This window comes from Scardinius erythrophthalmus (assembly GCF_964197995.2).
Source record: "Scardinius erythrophthalmus genome assembly, chromosome: 12".
Taxonomy (NCBI): Eukaryota; Metazoa; Chordata; class Actinopteri; order Cypriniformes; family Leuciscidae; genus Scardinius; species Scardinius erythrophthalmus.
Genome location: NC_138232.1, coordinates 6,102,110 through 6,123,159, shown reverse-complemented (window position 1 = coordinate 6,123,159; position 21,050 = coordinate 6,102,110). Strand labels below are relative to the sequence as shown.

General features: G+C 35.5%; 2 protein-coding genes across 5 annotated transcripts; one reads left to right on the top strand and one right to left on the bottom strand.

Moving 5' to 3' along the window:
- Positions 1-1,454: 1,454 nt before the first annotated feature.
- Positions 1,455-11,178, bottom strand: asip1 (agouti signaling protein 1). Of its 3 annotated transcripts, XM_081380951.1 has the most exons (5): positions 11,119-11,178; positions 3,695-3,772; positions 2,904-3,077; positions 2,642-2,694; positions 1,455-1,938 (listed from the first exon to the last, which is right to left on the bottom strand). In XM_081380951.1, the coding sequence occupies exons 3-5, from the start codon at positions 3,061-3,063 to the stop codon at positions 1,774-1,776; spliced, it is 378 nt and encodes a 125-aa protein (XP_081237077.1). In that variant the 5' UTR covers positions 3,064-3,077; positions 3,695-3,772; positions 11,119-11,178; the 3' UTR covers positions 1,455-1,773. The 3 variants fall into 3 exon arrangements, with proteins under 3 accessions (XP_081237077.1, XP_081237075.1, XP_081237076.1); XM_081380949.1 differs by lacking the exon at positions 11,119-11,178 and having other exon boundaries at positions 1,637-1,938; positions 3,695-3,801; XM_081380950.1 differs by lacking the exon at positions 11,119-11,178 and having other exon boundaries at positions 1,637-1,938; positions 3,581-3,708.
- On the top strand, positions 9,698-19,746 carry eif2s2 (eukaryotic translation initiation factor 2, subunit 2 beta). 2 transcript variants are annotated; one of them, XM_081380947.1, is made up of 9 exons: positions 9,698-9,908; positions 12,349-12,526; positions 14,437-14,543; positions 14,796-14,922; positions 15,066-15,166; positions 15,760-15,908; positions 16,109-16,165; positions 17,977-18,062; positions 18,966-19,746. In XM_081380947.1, exons 1-9 carry the CDS (start codon positions 9,894-9,896, stop codon positions 19,139-19,141), a joined length of 996 nt encoding a protein of 331 aa, XP_081237073.1. In that variant the 5' UTR covers positions 9,698-9,893; the 3' UTR covers positions 19,142-19,746. The 2 variants fall into 2 exon arrangements, with proteins under 2 accessions (XP_081237073.1, XP_081237074.1); XM_081380948.1 differs by lacking the exon at positions 9,698-9,908 and adding an exon at positions 12,072-12,252.
- Positions 19,747-21,050: the final 1,304 nt, after the last annotated feature.

Here is a 21,050-nt window from a genome sequence, read left to right as displayed (position 1 = left end):
TCACTGACCGACAATATGCAGTCGGGAACACAAATTGGTGCCTTGAAAAATAGCAGAACCGCTGTCAGTAACGGGCCTAATGAGCCCAAACCGGTTTATACTGTAGATAAGCAATGCCTTAACTCAGTCTGCCATACTAGACACATGGTTTCAATCTAATTTGGCCCTTATTAGTTGGAAACTGTAAAATAGTGTAATTAGTGCTTGGGGGGTAAGAGAGTAGTCTGTAGGCCATTAGATGTTCTGGACCCCTAAAATACCCAGAAAGTGTCCCCTGAGAGACATAACAAAGGCCTATCTCTTTGAGTTTTTCTTTTTCCTCTCCTCTCTTGGCCATTGCTTACTTTCAATGTGAACCAGCTGTGACCTCTGGAACCTTTAGTGTCACCCTGTGTGTATGTGTGTTTTTGAATGTGTGTTTTATTACCTGTAGGACCGATAAGTATTTAAGGTGTTTGGAACTGGTGTACTTCCACTTTGATCTTGCTTTGCTTAATCAGTTGTCTTTAAAGCAAGACCTTGTAAGTAACTAGTTGCGTTATATTTAAATTTTATACTGGGTACAGTATATCCAGTGGTGTGCCATGCTATACGTCATTTAAAACAGCAATTTGATAGTTCTGTTTATACATGCAGCTTATTAAATAAGAGACTACATCGAATATAGCCAACATTGTTATTTTTAACGACTATTTAAAAATATATATTTCAATTCTAACAGGCACAAATAAGTGAATGAAGTAGTGAAAAAAATTGTACTCACCTAAATCTTTAAAAAAAAAAAAAAAAAAAAAATGCGTAAACTTCCTCAAGTCATAGCCTATCTGTAAATGTATGATTACAGAGTTTTTTTTTTTTTTTAAATCTTAAAAGTCTTCGTTCTGTCACGGGGGTCTTATGGGGCAAGTTGTCACATAATTTACAATGCGTGCAAAGTCAATTTCACGAATTAAATTTTACAGACAAAAATAAAAATATTTTATTTTACTATTTTAATCTATAATGTCATTTATGATTTTTTACAATTAAAGAGCGCAATATTCTGCTACGTTCCCCAGTTTATAACTGGGTAAATTGGATATTGACCCTGATTATTTCATTGTGTGAATCAAGATAATGAAATAGATATTGCATCCACAATTTACACGAATATACAGAAATGTGCCATGTTTAAAATCGACCCAATAACTACTATCCTAATCTAGTTCGCCTTTCAACAAAAATATTCCACATTAGCCTTAAAAAAATTAACCTATTATACACAAACGTATATAATCTCTCTAAATCTTTCGTTTAATTTATTTTATTGTCTTTTATTATTTAATGAGAGTGGTGGCGGTTGACGTAAACGCGACAAAACTATTTTGGCGGCAATTGTGGTGATTTTTGTTGTTGTTTTAGTGCACGTATAGCAGCTCAAACAGGTCACGGTTGCTTTAACGGTTTTTTTTTTTCTCCATAAAGTGCTTACAACACAAAGTGTTCATACAAACATTAATAATTATTTTCATTAACGTGAACCTTTTAAAATACGTTTATAAGTAATTAAAAGTTCACTTTGGTAATCACCCAGGTGGCTCTGCTTTACTCCCAGGCGCTTCTGTCGGTTTATCAGGCCTCGGATCGCGTTCATGATTAGGCAGGCAGGCTATATGATGGGAGTGCATGGATAATCGGTTGTCATAATCCCACAGGGTTTTATAAACAAGCCTTTAAGATAGGGACAGTCACATGATCATCCGGATCATGATGGCTCCTGTCAGCAGAGAGTGTTCAGCATTTCGGGTATCCCATGCGGCAGTAGCAGACGGTCTTGAAGAGGCGGCAGTGGCAGAAGGCGCACTGATCGCAACACACCGAGCTCGGCGTCTTACAGCTGCTCCACAGCGGCACACAGTTCGGCGGCGGAGGAGGTCTCTTTATTCGGTTGCCTAATTTCTGAAAAGTATACAATTAAAACATGCATTTAAATGTGCTGCTTCGGCTTCGGACAAATTGTGTACCAGGGTTATTTAAAGTAACCTAAAAAATAACGAGGGACCCATTCAATAGCCTATTTATAATGAAAATGATTTGCATTAAAAAGTAACAAATTACGACCCCTGGTATGGCGTTTATTAGCTAGGCTACTCCATGGCCAACGAAACGAATGCGCCTCTAAATAAACTTTGTTTGAGACTGATGTGTCATAAATGAGCTTGACGTGTGATGTGTGAAAAAGAGCAAAAAAAAAAAAAAATCCAGGTAAATATCAAGCTGCCATTTTGACATTTTATGAAAATAGTATGTAATTGTGTACTTTTCCAGCTATGAAATTAGCCTCAGCAAAACAAAGGAGTCGACCATATTTTATTTCAGTAATGTAGACTAATTTTCACCACAGACTGTCAATAAACAATAGGCCTACATTCGAAATCTATTTCAAATATTTTAATAAACATAGGCTGTATAATGAATAAAAGGTGAACAGTTTATAGACTAAATTTGTTTTCATCACATATTTAATTAGACATTTTTATTATCAGCATATCAACTTTAGTTTAAACATTTTAAATCTCTATGAACTGAATTAAACATCCTTATTGTATGGGTCAATGTATTAAATATCAGTTAATTGAATATATAACAATTTATTACAAACCTTTTTTGGTTTCTTTTCCAGTTTCTTGTTCTTCTTAGGTGTTTTTGAAAGCCCTTCGATAATGGAAAATACAAATAAAGTAGAAGTTTTAAGTGTTAAACAGAGAATGATTTATTCTGATGTGAATTTAAAATAAAATAGCACTTGGCTAGAAGTTTGTGTTGACCATTTGTAGCAATTTATTTGCTACTTCATTAATAATGGTGATCATTTGTTTTGTATATTATTTTCACAGCTTGTGTGTTGGAGAAAGAAGCCTTACCGACTATGAGAACAGGAGGTGCATCTGTTCGGTTATTGACTTGCAAGCTGATGGTTGTTTGGTTGGAGCTGTATTGTTCCTCCATGAGCATGTGTGTGTGTACCGTGACACAGCAGGCTAAACAGAGCAGCAGACAGCACAGCAACAAGGACGGACTCATATTAGGACTTCACCCTGCACAAAACAATAGTTCAAAAACAGAATCATAAACAAAAAAGTGCTGATTCAGTGATGAGCACAAATTCTTGCCTAGCAATTTTAAAGCCCAAAACAAATCATGAAAGTAAACACGAGAGAGAACTAGCCCGTATGAATTTGCTTTCAAATGTATCCAAGCTGAAGCTCAAATGCTTGTGTATGCACAGATGTTAGACACACAGCAAACATATTCATTCGTCATTATACACAACATCAGAACATTTACACACTATAAGAAGCAGTTTAATGCTAGTTAGAATTATAACCTCTAGATTTTGCACAGCAGAATCGTTTTTATATAGGCCAAATAGCAAGTAAAACTAGGACTGTTATATTCCTGTGCAGTTAGTTCAATATTAGTTCCTACAACCGAGAACAAAAAAATCAGACACACTATTCGAATATAAAATTTGCTTACATCTACAGTTCCAGTGTACAGTATTTCTAATGGCATTTGATCACAGTTTATCATTTCTCACCATGTTTAACCTCCTTTTTCTGACAATCTCCTGTTTTTTTTTTATATCCTCTTTCACAGTGCATTCAAAACTGACACCCAGGTAATCTTCAGGAGTCGGTGTTTACAAACTGACCTGTCCTGGTGAGTAATGGGGCACCCCGTTTTCCCTTTTTGTGGCTGGCTTGAGATATTCCCCGCTCCCCTGCTGAGACTGAGAGAGAAATGTCAGACAGACTTTTTAGTCAGGAAATTCAGAAAGGGGCGAAATGATAAAAATTAAGCAGGGGCGGATCCTACGTCCAGACGGAGCAGAGGGGGAGAGAGAGAGAGAGAGAGAGAGAGTGAGGGCTAAGTGAATGTGTATATAGTGGGCTGAATAAGTATTTGCACTGTAAAAAAAAGTTGCTTATAAATGTGTGAATGTCATAAACACTTTTGTCTGAATGAAAATGAGTAAACTGTGGATATACAGTTCAAATTAAAGCATTTGTCAGACTTCATATTTAATGTGATGAACTACCTGTGTGAAATTCAAACACCAATGAAAATGTAAAGTCACCATGGAATATTTTTTATGAAATATTGCAGTATTTATCCATGCACATCATTATTTTATTTTTTTTATTCAGTGACTTGTTATCTTTGACCCTCTGGACCTCTTTGGTCCTCTTTGGAGTTGACCAAAAAAATTTACGTTTTGATTTTTTCTTTTTTCTTTTGCTCCACCAGAATGGGATGACACTTGGTGACTTTTGTCGCATTAGCTATGTGAACTCACAAAAGAATCATGGACATGATTCAGATATGTTAAAGGGTCGAAAAATAAAAAGTAAAACTTGGTACCTTGCGGTCAAAATTAACCGACACAGGAAATTAATATGAAAAACATAAAAAATACGAATACGAATCTTTTGGTGGCACAAACTATGATGCAAAAAAAAAAAAAACACTCCAAAACAAAATAGACACCCACACATACATTTGAACTAGTGTAAATGTGTGAAATAAAATCAACAATTCAACCCCAATGCAGAATGCACAGACAAAAATTACATTAATTACAAAATGTTTGTATGAAGTGTTTAGAATTATCGCTATCCATTCCTTATTTTGTCAGGTTTTTTAATTATTAATCAAATATTGAGTAACAAAAATGCTTTTCATGTGTTCCCTTTTTTAACTATTTTGATTGCAACCAAAATGCAAAACCTGATGCATATCTAACAAAAAATATCCTAACCTTGACAAAAAGTAGTCTTTTCGAATGTCTAAATATACAGTATATCTAAATGCAATATATATATATATATATATATATAAGTAAGAAATTATGTCTAAAAAGACAACTCTTTATGTATTTATAGGGAGCTATATAGGTGGTTACACCATGACATTACACAAATTGTTTTAACGCCTCCAGATGCCACTACTCTCTCTTAAAAAATTGATTTTAAAGGCCTTTGCTCTATTTTAATCTGAAATATTGCATTTATTGAAAAATAATTAATCAAATTAACTTCCTCTCCTCTGGCAGCAACATCTCTTCTCTGATGACGTGTGTAACTGGCGTGAGAGCGGGGCATCCTTACTCACATGAGATCCACCAGTAGAAAACCACAACCATCAATAATTCTACACAGAAAACCACAAGCTGAGGTAATTGACTGTTTTTCCTCTTAGGGGATGTATGATTGCTGCAAGATCATCTGAGCAAATTATCAAAAGAACGTGCTCATTTGAAACGGATTTGTTGTTTTCTCCGTCATCTAGTTTTCAACACAATGGCACTATTCAGGCGTTTCACGACACTTTCAACAACAGTTTCTGCCCAGTATCTTAAGTTTTAGTAACATTTAATAAGTGCCTTCTCACCTTCTGACCTGAAGCAAATGTTCATAACAAAATCACACATTTGTAAGCCTTGTTCTCCAAAGATTATTCCAAAGAGACTGCCCAGATGTTACAAATAGATTCAATGTGAACTTTACTTTAAATGATAAAATCGGATGTATAAAAGGAATCAATCACTCATCAATCCATCTATCACATTTATTTCTACAGCACATTTGAAAACAACACATGTTGGCCAAAGTGCTTTACAAACCAGCACCTAATATATTCATACAACCCACATGAGACCGAGACCAAGTCCAAAACAAACACAAAAATGACTAAATTAAATACAGTTGAGTGCAAGTGTGAGCAAGTAGTCATTAAGTGAGATTTAAAAACACCAAGAGAGGTATGGGATCTAATAACAGGATCTAATCATGTCAGTATTGTTTTTTTGGCTGGTTCAATGGTGGTGACATTACATTCACTTATTTAATGCCAAAGTATGCAATTCATTAGGAATAAGTCTATCATTTGCTCATCTGGACATTGTCAGAGGCTTGGAAACTTTTGTAAAATCAAAGCCATGGAACCGCTAGTGGGGAAAGTCAACCAAGTGAGTGCCGAACATTGCTCTCAGGGGATTTGGGAAACCTTTGAATTGTCCAGAATGAAGAGATGCCGTAAATGTGGGTTTGACAGGGTCTGGACAAGCTAAGAAAGCATGTGTTTCTCAGCCACTTATTTTCTGTCATTAACACCAGTTTTCTGGGGTGCAATTATCAGAAGTTGTACGAGACTGAAAATTGTGCCAGCTGGGTGCAGAAGCATACGATCTAAACCAAAACATAACCGTCAAGGCCTGTGATTCTAATAACAAAAAGTAGGACGTTTTCACCATCTATTCTATAGAATATATTCTCTGAAAACAAATCTTAGTATCCTATCCTATTTTTGAACCATTCTTTTATTATGTAAATGTTATTTTCCATACAACAAAAATGCACGGTGATCACTGGGTATCAAGTTGGTAGTGATTTTGCCTTTTTTTATTACATTTTTTTTAAAAGAGATCAAGTTTTAAACCGTGTTTCCTTTGCACGCTAGCTTAACATGTCTCGCATCTATCTCGATGTGATTCACGAATGGCTCATGTTTTATACGCTTGGTGATAAACTGGTTGATTTAGTTGCTTAATAAAAGCTAAAGAAAGTTATATAATAAATGACATTTAATATGAACAGATTTTCAGCTCTTGCCTATTTAAAATTATTTGCAGAATTTGTGATCTTTTCTTAATGCTTCAAATAATTCATTCTTGTTCCTTATTTAAGGTGATTTTAACTGCATATTCAATAGATATAACTTTTCTTTTATTCATGCAGATTCATTTAGTATATTTTGAATATGTCTATATTAAAAAAATGTATGATTTTGAAAAACACAAAATTAGTTAAATATGTATTTAAGTTTTTTAGCACAGTGAAATCAGGGTCCAAGAGAATAAAAAAACTAAGTGTTTTGTTTGATTCAGGACTTTGGTTTGATAAACATATTAATTCTGTTGTTAAATCATGTTTTTTCCATTTATGACACCTTAGAAAAAGTTAAATATTTTCTCTCTTTGAAGAACTTTGAAATATGTATTCATGCGTTCATTGCTTTGCGTCTTGATTATTGCAGTTCACTTTACTAACCATTCATCCATTGAGCGTCTACAAACGGTGTTGACCGGTAATCGAATATTTGATCACATCACTCCTATTTTAATTTCTTTGCACTGGCTACCGGTTAAATTGAGAATAGAATGTAAAATTGTAGTTTTTGTTTTTAAATCAATAAAAGGCCTAGCACCAGGTGATCTTTCTGGCATGCTACGTTCTCACGGCCCATCTAGGTCACTTTGGGCTGGGGATCTCGGATTGCTCTCTGTCCGCAGGTTAATAGGCTAAAACATATGGGACCGAGCTTTTGCGATAGCAGGACCTAAACTTTGGAACAGCTTCTACCGGTATGGATCCGAACTGTGCCATTTCTCTCTATTATCAAATCCCAGCTCAAAACTCACTTATTTACTGTGGCTTTTACTATTTGATGAATTATTTAGTTTTGTGTACTTAATTCCTCTTATTGATTATAAAGCTCTGTACAGCACTTTGGTCAACCTTGTTTTTTTTGTTTTTTTTTTAAATGTGCTTTTTAAATAAACAATGAATGAATAAAAAAATTAATCACAAACATTTTAATGAATAAGAATTTATTTGTTGTTATAATAAATGAAATAAGCAATAATAATAAAAAAGCATTTTAATTTGGCCAATGTGATTTTATTTTCACTGAAATAGGAGATTTTGTAAATGGACGTATTTTTTAATAGTTTTCCTTTACCGTATAAAAGAATAAACTAAAACAGTATTCAAAGTATGAAGTGACATGAAACAGAAATGCCCACATAACGGAAAAGACGTGGGATATTTCAGTAAGAACTGACACCAAATATACTGTGATGCGTGAGTCGACATGTGTTTCCATTTGTTGAAGCTATTATGTAGTTTGGTAGTACCATGGGTAGAGAAACCTTTGATTTCAACATATACATTTAGTTTCAAAGCCATATTCCTATCCAGTTTCCGAAATCGCAGAATCTCTGAGATCAGTGAAAAACGGCATCATGCATTTAAGTGCCCACAGATTCGAAATAGTTCGCTATCTGTCAACCTAATTTAAGGTTTTCTCGCTATTCTCCGATGCCTGTGACACGTGTGTATTTTCACTTTCAGTGCTAATGCTATACACATAAACTCGAAATGGGCCTATAATGAAAATAAGACGTCTCGGCATAGCTTCAGTGTTTTGATTAGTAATGTGTATAGTCTAAAAACTAGGCTGAACCTCTACGAGAACTAAAGTAACAGAGATTTATTACATTAAAAATGACAGTAATACATAAAATACATAGTAATGATCCGGTTTTGTGAACATATAGCCTAGACATTTTTCTGGCTGTTAAAAAGCCCAAAAGAGGACCTCATGTCACCTTCATGATAACGGCAACACAAATGAAGACAGAGAGAGACACAAAAGAGAGAGAAAGAGTCAGAGGGAAGGAATAAGACACATTTTACCTTCTTCTGCACATATTGGATTTGCTTGTCTGGATTTCTGTCTTCCCTCCCATGCTCAAAAAAGCATAAACTACTTATTTCCTATAAGCAGATTTACACATGAATACATTTTCTTTCACTTCACAGCTTGCGGTAAGAGTCCAACAGCTCTTTTACCGGGAAAATCGAGCTGCTCAGAGCAAATGCAGTATGGAGAATGCATACATTAGCCGTGATCCACCCCATACACCCTGAAACATACTGCTGATCCACTGCTGACCTCTTTAGCATCTATACTGTCATGATATATTACATTTAGGGGTTCAAGCTGCGACTCTTACTCTTGAGACACACACTTTAAAGCCTTAAGCTGCACAACAGAAACCAAACATTGAACAACAAATGATTAGCCTTTCAGCAAAGGGTTTGAGTTAAAAATACCGTTAGATATAATACCTTTATACCGTTAGACAATAGATAGAAAATAAACAACATCATATAAAAAAATAAAAATAAGGAAATGTTGAAATTCATATACAAACAGGTGATTAGGAAAGTAATTTGGTGGTTGCTGTTGCTAGTAGGCCTAATAAATCGAACAGACCTTTATACCTCAGGGGCTGTATTTGATCTAAAAAAAGTGAAAAGTTCACATTTATGTGCTCTATGATTGCATGTAACATTGTAACACGACATTGTTATTAAGAAGCAGACAGGAAAGGATGAAGCAAGGGTTTAGCTCTCTGGGAGCCAGGAATCCCACCGCAATTTTAAACAGATTAGAGGAATAAAATGGTTTGCAAGCCAGTATGAACATAAAGAACAAAAGTACCCAGGTTCAACTCTGGAGCAGGTCTGAAGATATTGTAGTGTAGATTCATAGAATGTGAAACCCCAGATACCTCCTCAAGCCATGCAGTTAGAAACATTATTTCCCAATATTTACTTAACTCTTAAGAGTATTTCTTCCAGCTCACTCATTTGTTCATGTAAACACTCTCAAGCTTGTGTCAGCATGAAGGGTTTTGGTTCATGAGCTCCAAATAATCTGCCCAAACAAGACATGGAGGGACTGGGGAGTTCTGTAATCCCTAACTGTCGAAGTCACATTTCTGAGTGAAAACATCTCTGTGCCACAATTGGTTTAGTTAAATATAGTAATTTTAAAGTTTAAGTAACAAACGTTGAGAAAAATGGGCTCCACTTCGTAGATTTGCAGGCCAAAACTACAACTTCCGTCATGCAATGCGCCTAGGCCAATCTAACGCGCATGCGTACGGAGCTCCGCCCGGACCATCGCGAGCCACTCGCATTTCGAGGAAAGGTGTACCGTGAAGAATAGTCTATTATAACGCTTATTTTCTTCTTCTTGGGTTTTCACAACAACCTGTAACCATGTCAGGAGACGAGGTTAGTAAACAATCGTTGTTTTAGAAAGATTATCTGTTAATTTATGTTTAATTAATTAGACATTCAAAGAGAAGGACAATTGGGCCTACTAGTAAAGGCTGTGAGGAAGCATGTGCACAGCTCGTCTTTTCTAGATCTTTTTGTCATTTGTCAGCTAGTTAGATATACATATCTTACGCTTCTTTAACAGTCTTTCCATTTTATTGACAAATGGTAATATTGTACCACCATGGAAAATTAGACATGATAACATGTTTATTTTTTACATTTAACTCACCGTAGTAATACAGGCTAGCGTTAGTTGGACAGGTAAGTTATTGGGGTACTACCGTGGTTGTTTGGACGAGGTAATAACATGTTATTTTGGACGAGTACTGTGTTTTATTAGTCCTCATAATACAACTATGTTTTTTAGATATTTACTTTGGCACTACCATGTTTTGCAGACGTTTCTCGGTAATTCTTGTTTTGTGGTAACATTACCATGGTTTCTACAACGTTACTGTGTTTTCAGACACATATCATGGTATTCTTGAATAATCATAAAATACCATGCTATATAAATATGGCAATTATTCAATAAACAGCGTCTCATACAAACAAGTACCCTAAAGTAGTAAAATACCAAGTAGCATCATTTCCACCGGAAGAACGTGGTAACGTTACTCAGTGTGTTTCGAGGGACCAGGGAAGTTTTGGGTAAAAATGTTCTCCTCAGATAGTCCTAGTGTTGCCAACTCTCGCAAGACAAATAAGCAGCGAAAAACAAGCCCAATATTATTTATTATCATCAATATAATTTTTTTTATCAATAAATGAGCCTGCAACATATTAAACTGAAACCACTCTGAGTGTGAAAAGCAAAAACAGACGGAATTTGACAAAAATCATTAAATTGCAACAAAGCAGGAAGGCACGCATATCCTCCGATCACATGTGAGCAGAATAGGTTTGGAGATGGAAAAGGAGAAAAAGTGACATAAACCCATCCAAGTTAGTACACACACATTAGGAGTAGTGAACACACATACACAAGCACCATGTTAAAGGCAAGAGCACTAAGGGAGAGCTGCAATATAGACACATATTATAATAAAATAAATTCAAACCATAGGCCTACCTACTGATAGCATTAGTATACTTGTTTTTTTTTTTTAGTAGCCTGTAATGAAAAATACATTGAAACATTTTTTTTTTTTAAATTACATACCTCTCCTCTTTGCACCATCCTCCATCAGCTCGCATGTTTCCTCTCCAGCTCTGTGCATCTCTGTTGGTGGCATTGTTTGTTAAAGGGATAGTTCACCCCAAAATGAAAATTCAGTCATTAATTACTCACCCTTATGTCGTTCCAAACCTGTAAGACCTTCGTTCATCTTTGGAACACAAATTAAGATATTTTTTTGATGAAATTCGAGAGCTTTCTGTCCATCCATAGACTGCAACTTATTACCAATTTCAGGGTCGAGAAAGGTAGTAAATGTAAGGAAAATGTAAAGAAAAAAAAGTTGCTTGTCAGATTTTCCTAACAAGCAACCACATTTTTTTTTAAAAAATATAAGCCCAAAAACCTGTGATTATTATTATTTATTTTTTACTCGACTTGTCAAAAAAATTATAATTAATAGTGGATTATTGACGGACTTGACAACTATGGAAAGTCCCTGCTCGTGAGGTAGTACTTTTTCAATGTTCAGGAACTTTCGGGATTGGGAACTGAACATGATGATTGGTCGACTCCACGCAATTCAACCACCAATTTTAAAAATCTGTTGCGGTGGATGCAGTAAGAAGAGTTGTTTGCTGTTCGAATCAGCAACAGGTCATGGGGAAAATAAGCTCCTGGGACAAATTGTTCCAGGTAATTTCGGTGGAAACGTGGCTTTTGAGGACTATGTGAATGTACATTTCTGCACCATGGTAAATATCAAAGTAGTGTAGTATTACCATGTGATTCCCGTCCAGAGAATTTTCACATTTATTGTCTTGTAATTCCTATGTGAACTGCTCATTATTCAGATGCTGTAAATCAGTGGTTCCCAAACCTGTCCTGAAGGCCCCCCAACACTGCACATTTTCGTTGTCTCCCTAATCAAACACACCTGATTCAACTCATCAGCTCAATTAACCCATGTGATAATGAGCTGATGAGTTGAATCAGGTGTGTTTGAGTAGGGAGACAAAGAAAACGTGCAGTGTTGGGGGGCCTTCAGGACAGGTTTGGGAACCACTGCTGTAAATGACAACTTCAGTTTTTTTACTCGGATAATTAATCTGTTCTTTTTGTGCAAGACCAAAAGCTGAGATTGTCTTAGAGAGCTTTAGTATGATTAGTTCTGATTAGGTGATTATTGCTTGCATTATTTTGCCCTTTTTGATGTCTTTGACAGCCTTTGTTCAATGTTGTCTCATTATTAAACTCCTATTATCATCCTTCCAGATGATATTTGATCCCACTATGACCAAGAAGAAGAAGAAAAAGAAGAAGCCTTTCATGCTGGAGGAAGATGGTGGTGAGGGAGAAGAAGGCCAACAACTGGAAACAAAAGAGACTGAGGCTGACGGGGGCGAGGAGAAAGAGTTCGATCTTGATGATGATGATGGGGGGAGGAAGAGAGGTGAAACACATGCCATTCTGTTGTGCATTAGTGCTCTTGCTTTTTTTTCACTGCCTACTTAACCATAGTAGTAAGAGTGCTATACAGGATAGAAGCTTGCAATTCTGACTTTTTTCTCAATTGCAAGTTATAAAGGCAGAATAGTGAGATATATTATCTTGCAGTTGCGAGAGAAAAAAATAAATATTTTTTTGTTTCGTGGTGGAAACAAGCTTCCATAATATAGAGTAGTGAACACAAATCAGTATTATTATGGGCTTTTCACTCCTGCCATTATTATGGCTAATGAATGTCTAATTTTCCCTAGCATTTCCTACCAGCCATTTTGATTTTTACAATTCAAATCCAATAAAAACAAAACACTGTATATATAAACTTGAACAATCACTCCTTGGCAGTTTTAAGAGGCCAAAAAAGATCATCTCTCTTTGCATTTACAGCAAGAAGAAGTAACAAATTACAAATAACCCAAAAAGTTAATCTTTTTTGATCAATAATCAAGGTATGTTTTCCAATCTGTTTTACAGCTTTTGACTCACATTACTCACATTTACAACATGAAACATTTTTTTTTTGCATCAATATAACAATGAATTGTAATAAACATCAGTATTTGATTCTCGATTTTAAATCAAATTTCGATTTGATGTATGAATAGATTTGAATCTAGTTTACTGTTTTGTTACTTATTTGACTGCAGTAGACAGTTTAATAGATCTTGAAGAAAACATCTCACTGAATTAAATGTAAACCTTGAAATGTATTGTTTATTCTACCTCATTTTAGTCAACCCAATATTATAAAACAAATGCCGTTTAAGCTGATAGCAATCATTTCACTTGACTGGCAGTCTTTAATAAAGCAAGGCAGCCCTGAGACAAATAGAAAAACTACTTAGTACATAAATACAATTAATTGATACAAAAATAAGTACTTTTGCAAATATAAAACTGGTAAATAAATGAAAATAAACAATTGGACAAATACAATAGAAAAAAAATCAGGTACAGTAGCCTAGTTTTATTTAACATGTCTTAATAAATCCTATAGAAATTGAATAAATGTATTAAATTGACTCTTCACTGTTAAATATAAATCGATTCATAACGAAGATACCAGTGATTTAGTCAAAAGCAGAAAGGGATTTTCTTCTATTTTTTTTTTTAAATGAACATTATTGAACATTAATGAAACGGATGGCAGCATATTAGGCTGCTGTCCCTTTAAGAACAAATGCACGGATCTAATATAATGTTACACATCTGATTTATTCCCAACTGTTTGTTCGTGTAGAACTTAACAGACTGTGTTGTGAGATGTGAATACTTCACACAATGTGCATTTTTACATAATTGTGTGTGTATTTCACCATTCAAGCACAATGAGCTGTGAAAGAACCTTAAATTCGGGATTACATGCATCTGAGAGACAGTATCTGTGCCACATTAAGTCTTTTTACGCAGCTTATTGTGATTTAATAACACTGTCTCAATAACTTTTAGCACTGCAAAGTTAAAGACGTAACACTTCCTATTTGAAATTTGTGATTCCTTACGAATCGACGGAACATATAATTCATTTGTGAATTGATCCCCCCCACCCCTAGCATTTGCCTTTTACACACTTTTTTTGTGTTGATTCAATGAAATTAGCTAAAAAAAAAATGCATTTTTCCAGTGTAAAATTGGCTAAAGAAATGTAATGGCCACATAAAAAGCACATTTAAAACAGTCATGTTCGATTCTAACATTGACAACATGATAATATGCAATATTGTTATTAAATATTTATTGCAAAAATCCAATATTTTCCTAATCGTTGCTTTGCACACTGAATGTTGATTGCTTCTCAGTGAAATATTGTGTAATCCAAATGTGGCTTGTTAATTTTTTCTTTTGGTGATGATCCAGAAACATCAGATGACCTGGATGACTTAAACTTCTTCAACCAGAAGAAAAAGAAAAAGAAGTCCAAAAAAGAGAAGATTTTTGATGCCGAGCTTGAGGAGGGAATAAAGGTCAGTTGATTGTTTGCATATGTATAGTTGTTAAACTGTTGATTGTTTTCATCGCTGTAATTGCTTGTCAGTGAAAGATGTTTTGATCATGAAAACGCTATCTTTCTTGTAGACTTGGTTTCCTTTAAAATATAAATTGATAACTGAGCAATCACATCAGAGTCTTTGCATTTGGAGTTTTTTCTGTTCGTGCCCACCGACAGCTGTTGTCATGCATCGTCGTGAACTAACTAAAATGCAAATTTCCAAAAGGAGCTGAAGATCGAAACAGAGCCATCAGAAACACAAGAGGATGATGACTTAATGCTGCCTAAGAAGAAGAAACATAGAAAAGTCCGAGATTTTCAAGAGGACACAGACAGTCAAAGCAAAGATGATAGTAAGTACATGACTTCAGTGGAGCGCTTTTTGTAAATAACTGTACTGTAATGTAAAGCTGCACTACGAAACAAACTGTTGTATAAAGTGCTATACAAATAAAGGTGACTTAACTTGAATGATTGTGTGGTGTTTGTGTGTAAGGTGTCGAAGATGACGACAGTAAAACCATCGATGATATCACGTTCAGCTCACAGACAGGCCCTGCCTGGGCAGGATCGGAGAGAGACTACACATACGATGAGGTGAATGGGAGCTTTTATTTCCAAGCTTGCGGAACATGTGTGCACGTTTTAGGTGATAACTTGATGAAGGGCCTGAGACTGCTGCCATCTGGTGCTTTTCTTGGCAGAATAGCTTTTCTCTGCTAACTTCTCTTTTATGCGACATGTTTGGAATTACTACAGCTGGTGTCAAGATGAGTTTTAGTGGATGTATGAAGTTGGTTCTCATCAAGTTCACACAGGTGTAGATCATCACGTTAACTCAAAGGTTTGACAACCAGAACCTGTCACAATACTTTTACACAATGTCTTTGTTTTAAACAATGGCATGTTATATATAATATATGCATATATATTGTTGCTATTTTGTTATCTCATGCAAAGACAGACATATATTAAAGATAGCATAATTGTCCAAGTACTTTTTGGGACTGCTCTACATTTAATACAATTTTGTAATACATTTTTTTTTAATAAAAAACAGAACTTACTATTAAGCATATGCTCTTGAAAACTTTTAACTAAATAATCATTGCCATAGAGTTTGTGCACTATGTTCTGTTGACAATGACTGCTCTCAATTAAAACTGACTGAAAATATCACGTTATTTTAGCTTTTGAATAGAGTCTTTAACATCATGCGGGAAAAAAATCCAGACATGGTGGCAGGAGAAAAGAGAAAGTTTGTGATGAAGCCTCCTCAAGTTGTCAGGGTCGGCACAAAGAAGACCTCCTTCGTAAACTTCACAGACATCTGCAAACTGTAAGTCAAAACTCAAAATTGTCAAGTTGTAATTAAACTTTTTATTTATGATACTGAGTTTGAACAACTGGAAAGTGAGCTATTATTTTTGCCTTTCTGTTGGGCATTTCAATAGCTTCCAATCAAAAATATTCATATCACATATTTGCAAATGCAATCTTTATTTTGTATGGTTCTTAACAGTACTTTTTATTTGTCAGGTTGCATCGACAGCCAAAACATCTTTTGGCGTTTTTGCTAGCTGAGTTAGGTACAAGGTGAGTTTGTTTTATATTGTTATTGGCTCTTCCTGTGAAAGGCTACAACTTGGTGTCTTGGGCACAAATCCCATGTTTTCATTTCCACAGGAACTATTAGATATGTTTAGCAAGGAGACATTTTAATTGTTTATTAATAAACTAGTGTTTTCTGAGTCAGTGTTGGCCTCAAAGATGAAGGTGACATTCAGTGACTCGTCAACTCTGCAGTTAAATATGTCACGATACCAAAATCCCAGTAGTCGGTACTCGGTAACAATACCATTAAAATTTTATGGTTCTCGGTACCGATTTCGGTACCACAGCAAAATCTGGTGGAACTATTTTCCTATTTTATTGAACTATTTAAATTTTAATTTTTATTTTTAGATTAAATTCAACTAGTTTATTATTTATGATGGTAATCATAAGTAAATAATACATATAAACATTGAAAGCTACATGCTGTTTAAAAGTAAACATTGTTTATAAAAAGATTAAAAAAAAGGTCAGCAGAATAAATGTTTAAATGACCTTTTTGTGGTTTAATATTCACAGACACTAGTTTCTATCGGCTACAGTGCTCCTAGTAAAAAAAGCTATTCTGGAGCCCTGCGCTTAGATAAATATGGAAGCGACTGCCTATTAGTGGGGACCAAATATATCCGGTACTACAGAAATGGTATCGTCACATTTTCAAAATTTCAGCACAGAGTTGGTATCAAAGTACCTTTACTTAGCAGTATAGTGAACAAAAACCATCGCCTATAGAGACAAATTCTACTTTCTTTTGGATTGCATAATCCAAGACTATTTGTAGGGCTGGACAATTAATTGAAAAGTAGTCGAACCCTAAATTCAGAACCTAACCGACGTAATGTTCAAAAAATCATTAATTGTAATCAAGGTAAAAAAAAAATTTTTTTAGGTCATGTCGTCCAGCCCTAGAGTTTGATTTAGTTTAAAAGTAGACATTTCAAGCTTTGTATAGAGATATTTCTCATGTGTGTGAGGAAAGTAGCCTATTCTCTGAGTTTCAGTTCATTTATGTGACTCGCTCTAGTTCTTCTCGCAGTCCAAGACGGAGCAACTTTCTGCTGTTAGGTTTATTCCGTGCTCTGTCAAATGCTTCGTCAGATTTGTCGTGTTGCTGGTCTTGTTGCAAATATTACATCGTGTGCTGTTGGCAAAGTGGTTCCTCTCACTAACTGTTTGCTGCAAAAGAGTTTCTGGCACCGTTTTGTACCATGTTCATGGAAAGTCTATTGTGATGTTCTGTCCTTGTGCAATCTGAAAGTGAATTATTATTCTGGTTTATGGAGAGCACCACTAAACCAATGTTTTTTCTTTGTCGATGATCATTAACCTTGCAAAATATCGTACTGGTGTCTGGCAACCCTCCATCAGGACACTTCATTTTCACTTTTTGCTGGAGGCGTTTCACATAATGTCATAGAAACCTGAATCAGTCGAGAAAGGCATTGCTGCTCTAAAGGGAGCGACTGACCCTGTGAACGTTTCAAAAGGCATTATTAAAAGATTTCCAGGCTCATTTCAGTGCTCAACGCTCATTTCAGCACCTCATTGTGTCCACTGACATGCATCTCAGAAGACACATGAAACCAAATCCATCGATTTTGCCTCCTGGATATTTACAGATGATTGTAGTTTTGAAGGAGATCAGTCTTACACATGTAGAATTCTTCTTTCTGTTTCTGGAAACTGGAAGTTTGCGATTTGGAAGGAATATTGAAAATAATTGGTGGTTTTTTTAACCTAAAAGAAGCCTTTTTTATTTTAGAAATGCACTAACCACTGTATTCACTTTTCAGCGGGTCCATAGATGGAAACAATCAGCTCGTCATCAAAGGCAGATTCCAGCAGAAACAGATAGAGAATGTCTTAAGAAGATATATAAGTGAGTTTTCTTAAACATACAGTAGTTGTGACTCGTAACAAGCCCATAATATTTTTCATGCTTCGTATATTATAATCAATATTTATAGAAATATTTTTTATCTTAAGTGTGTGTGTCTATATATAGACTTTGGAAAGATTACATGTTTTTAATGTTTTTGAAAGAAGTCTCTTCTGCTTACCAAGGCTGCATTCATTTCATTAAAAAAATACAGTAAAAAGTAATATTGCAAAAAATTCTTACAAATAAAAAGAGACTGTTTTCTATATACTTTAAAATGTAATTTATTCCAGTGACACAAAGCTACATTTTCAGCATTGTTGCTGATTTGCTGCTCAACAAAAATGTCATTATTATTATTGTCAATATTTAAGAGTTTTTGCTGCTTAACATTTTTGTTGAAACTGGGGTACCATTCAAACATTTGTGGGAAGATTATTCCGTTAAACTGGTAAAAAGTGACAGTAAAGACATTTATAATGTTACAAGAGATTTCTGTTTAATAAATGCTTTAATAAAATGTAATAAATAAACTTAATGCAAATAAATGCTGTTCATTGAACTTTCTATTCATCAAAAAATCCTGATGAAACGTATCACCATTTCCACAAAAATATGCAGCACAACTATTTTCAACATTGATGATGATAATGATGATGATGATTATAATAAATGTTTCTTGAGCAACAAATCAGAATGTTAGAATGATTTCTGAAGGATCACGTGACTGATGCGAAGCTGAATTTTCAGCATCATTACTCCAGTCTTCAAAGGAAAAACGTACATTTTAAAATATATTCAAATAGAAGAGTTTCTTCTAATTTGTCATAATATTTAGCAATTTTGCCGCTCTGCATTACATGAGGAAAAACCAGATTTATCCGAACTGATTTTGTTTTGCAGAGGAGTATGTGACATGCCACACGTGTCGGTCTCCTGACACAATCTTGCAGAAGGACACGCGACTTTATTTCCTGCAGTGCGAGACGTGTCACTCCCGCTGTTCCGTTGCCAGCATCAAGACCGGATTCCAGGCGGTGACGGGCAAGAGAGCGCAGATGCGTGCCAAAGCCAACTAACGCCTGTCCCTCGACCATCACACACTTTATACGGCCCATCTGAACACCTGCACTCCACGGCCAAACTCAACACATCCACTCACACCCAGGTTCCTACGGAATCTCTGCGCCGTTCAGGAAGTCTGAAATTTCGAACCGAGATCTCGGCCATCTCAAGTACAACACTTAATTTCCTTCGGCTCCTCAGAGCTTTGAAATTGCCTATGCACATGGAGAGAGGTTTGATTTGTTGGGTCTGGCTGTGGAGCAGTGCTGTGAGATGTGAACAGAGAACACGGAGCCCGGAGGATTTTATGAATGAACTGTTGGTGAAATTTGTTGTTGCTGTATTACCTGCAGAGAACCAATTGAAATAAAATGCATACCAGCTGGGCAAACATGTGCAGTCTATGTTTCTGTGAAGTACATCTTGTCTAGAGAGACTGGATGTGATCAAAAAAAGGAGCATTTACTTGCTTTAAATGTACTGTATATTTTATTATGATTCTGTAAACGGACACTTCAATTCAGCCTCCTACGTTTTTTTTTCTGTACTTTAAAGGGATGAATATATGTTGATTAAACATCTCTTAAAAAAACTTTTTTTTAAATGAATATGAAAAATACGAGTTAGCCTGGCTCATGTTTTTTCTGCTCCTGATGAAAATGATTGAATCTAAAGTGTTGCTGTGCAGTTGTCATAGAGTAGTAAACTATTACAATAATGTTAATAAAGGGTATTGTGGGTGTTTTATACTTCAAATGATATTGCCCAGAACTGATAGTTGCTCTGAAGAATGTGATGTGAATTTGGTCTTTTTAAGAAAGTTGTAGCCTTTACATTTCTTCTGTCCAAATGAATCCACCACCAGGCCTGTTTAAGCTCCAAAGAGCCACAAAATCCCACTGACATAAATCAAGGAAAGTTATTTCGACACCCAGCATTCCAGTGTATTCCTAAACGTGATACTTTTACACAAATATCCTCGGTGCAGTGGGCCTCTTTGAGAACCAACTCGATTGTTTATGTGACTGCTCAAAGTAGGACAGCTGAGTAAGTGTTTGATATGTCAGTTAGTCATCCTGGAGCAAAACGCATTGGAGAAAAAAAAAAACATGAAACACGACCCTCAGTGTGCACAATCTGGACAGATAAAATTTTTTTGCACCACATTAGATGTGTTGAAGAATGTAGTGCGAATGACTTTATGTTACTTCTTTTGCAAAAGGCTCATGGCACTGAAAATGAAGCGGAAGGAGAAATCACTAGCATTGGTAAATTGCTTCCTAAAGCAAGATCTGTATTAATTGGCACATGTTTTAGACCTGGCTATTTTCAAAAAATTTGAAGTAGTTCCATTCATACATCATGTATGCGGCTTAGACCTTGATTAAAGTCATTACCAGCTCCAGGGACTAGACTGGTTAACATCCTCGATCACTCACAACACAAGGTCACAGGGATGAATAATGAGCATGGTTTGGAGGACTGGCCCGGACATGGCTGTCTCTGCTGCGTGGGAGGAAACGTGTTGGAGTGCAATAAAAGTCAGTCCGTCTGGCCGCTATGCTTTGAGTGTAGTGCACCTAAAACTGAACTTATCTCGATAGCGGATGCCAGAGCGTTAAAGTGGAATTTAGTCGTTTATTTGTTGCCATATGTTTCAGTTTGACATGCTTAATGCCTTAAACTGATTGCTAAATTTCTTTGCATCATGTCATTATCTTTAATTATGGGGTCCTTACGTCTCACAGCTTGGACGTCAGATACAGTAAATCACATGCAAAACTTACTTGGATGGTCCTGAATCCTAACCTAACTCTACTCGCATATATCCTTATATGATCCATTATCTCTCCTTAATGTCCTCCCTTTAAATTCAAAAGCCAGTTGAATGAACAGCCGTTCTATCGATGCTGTTTAAGGGAT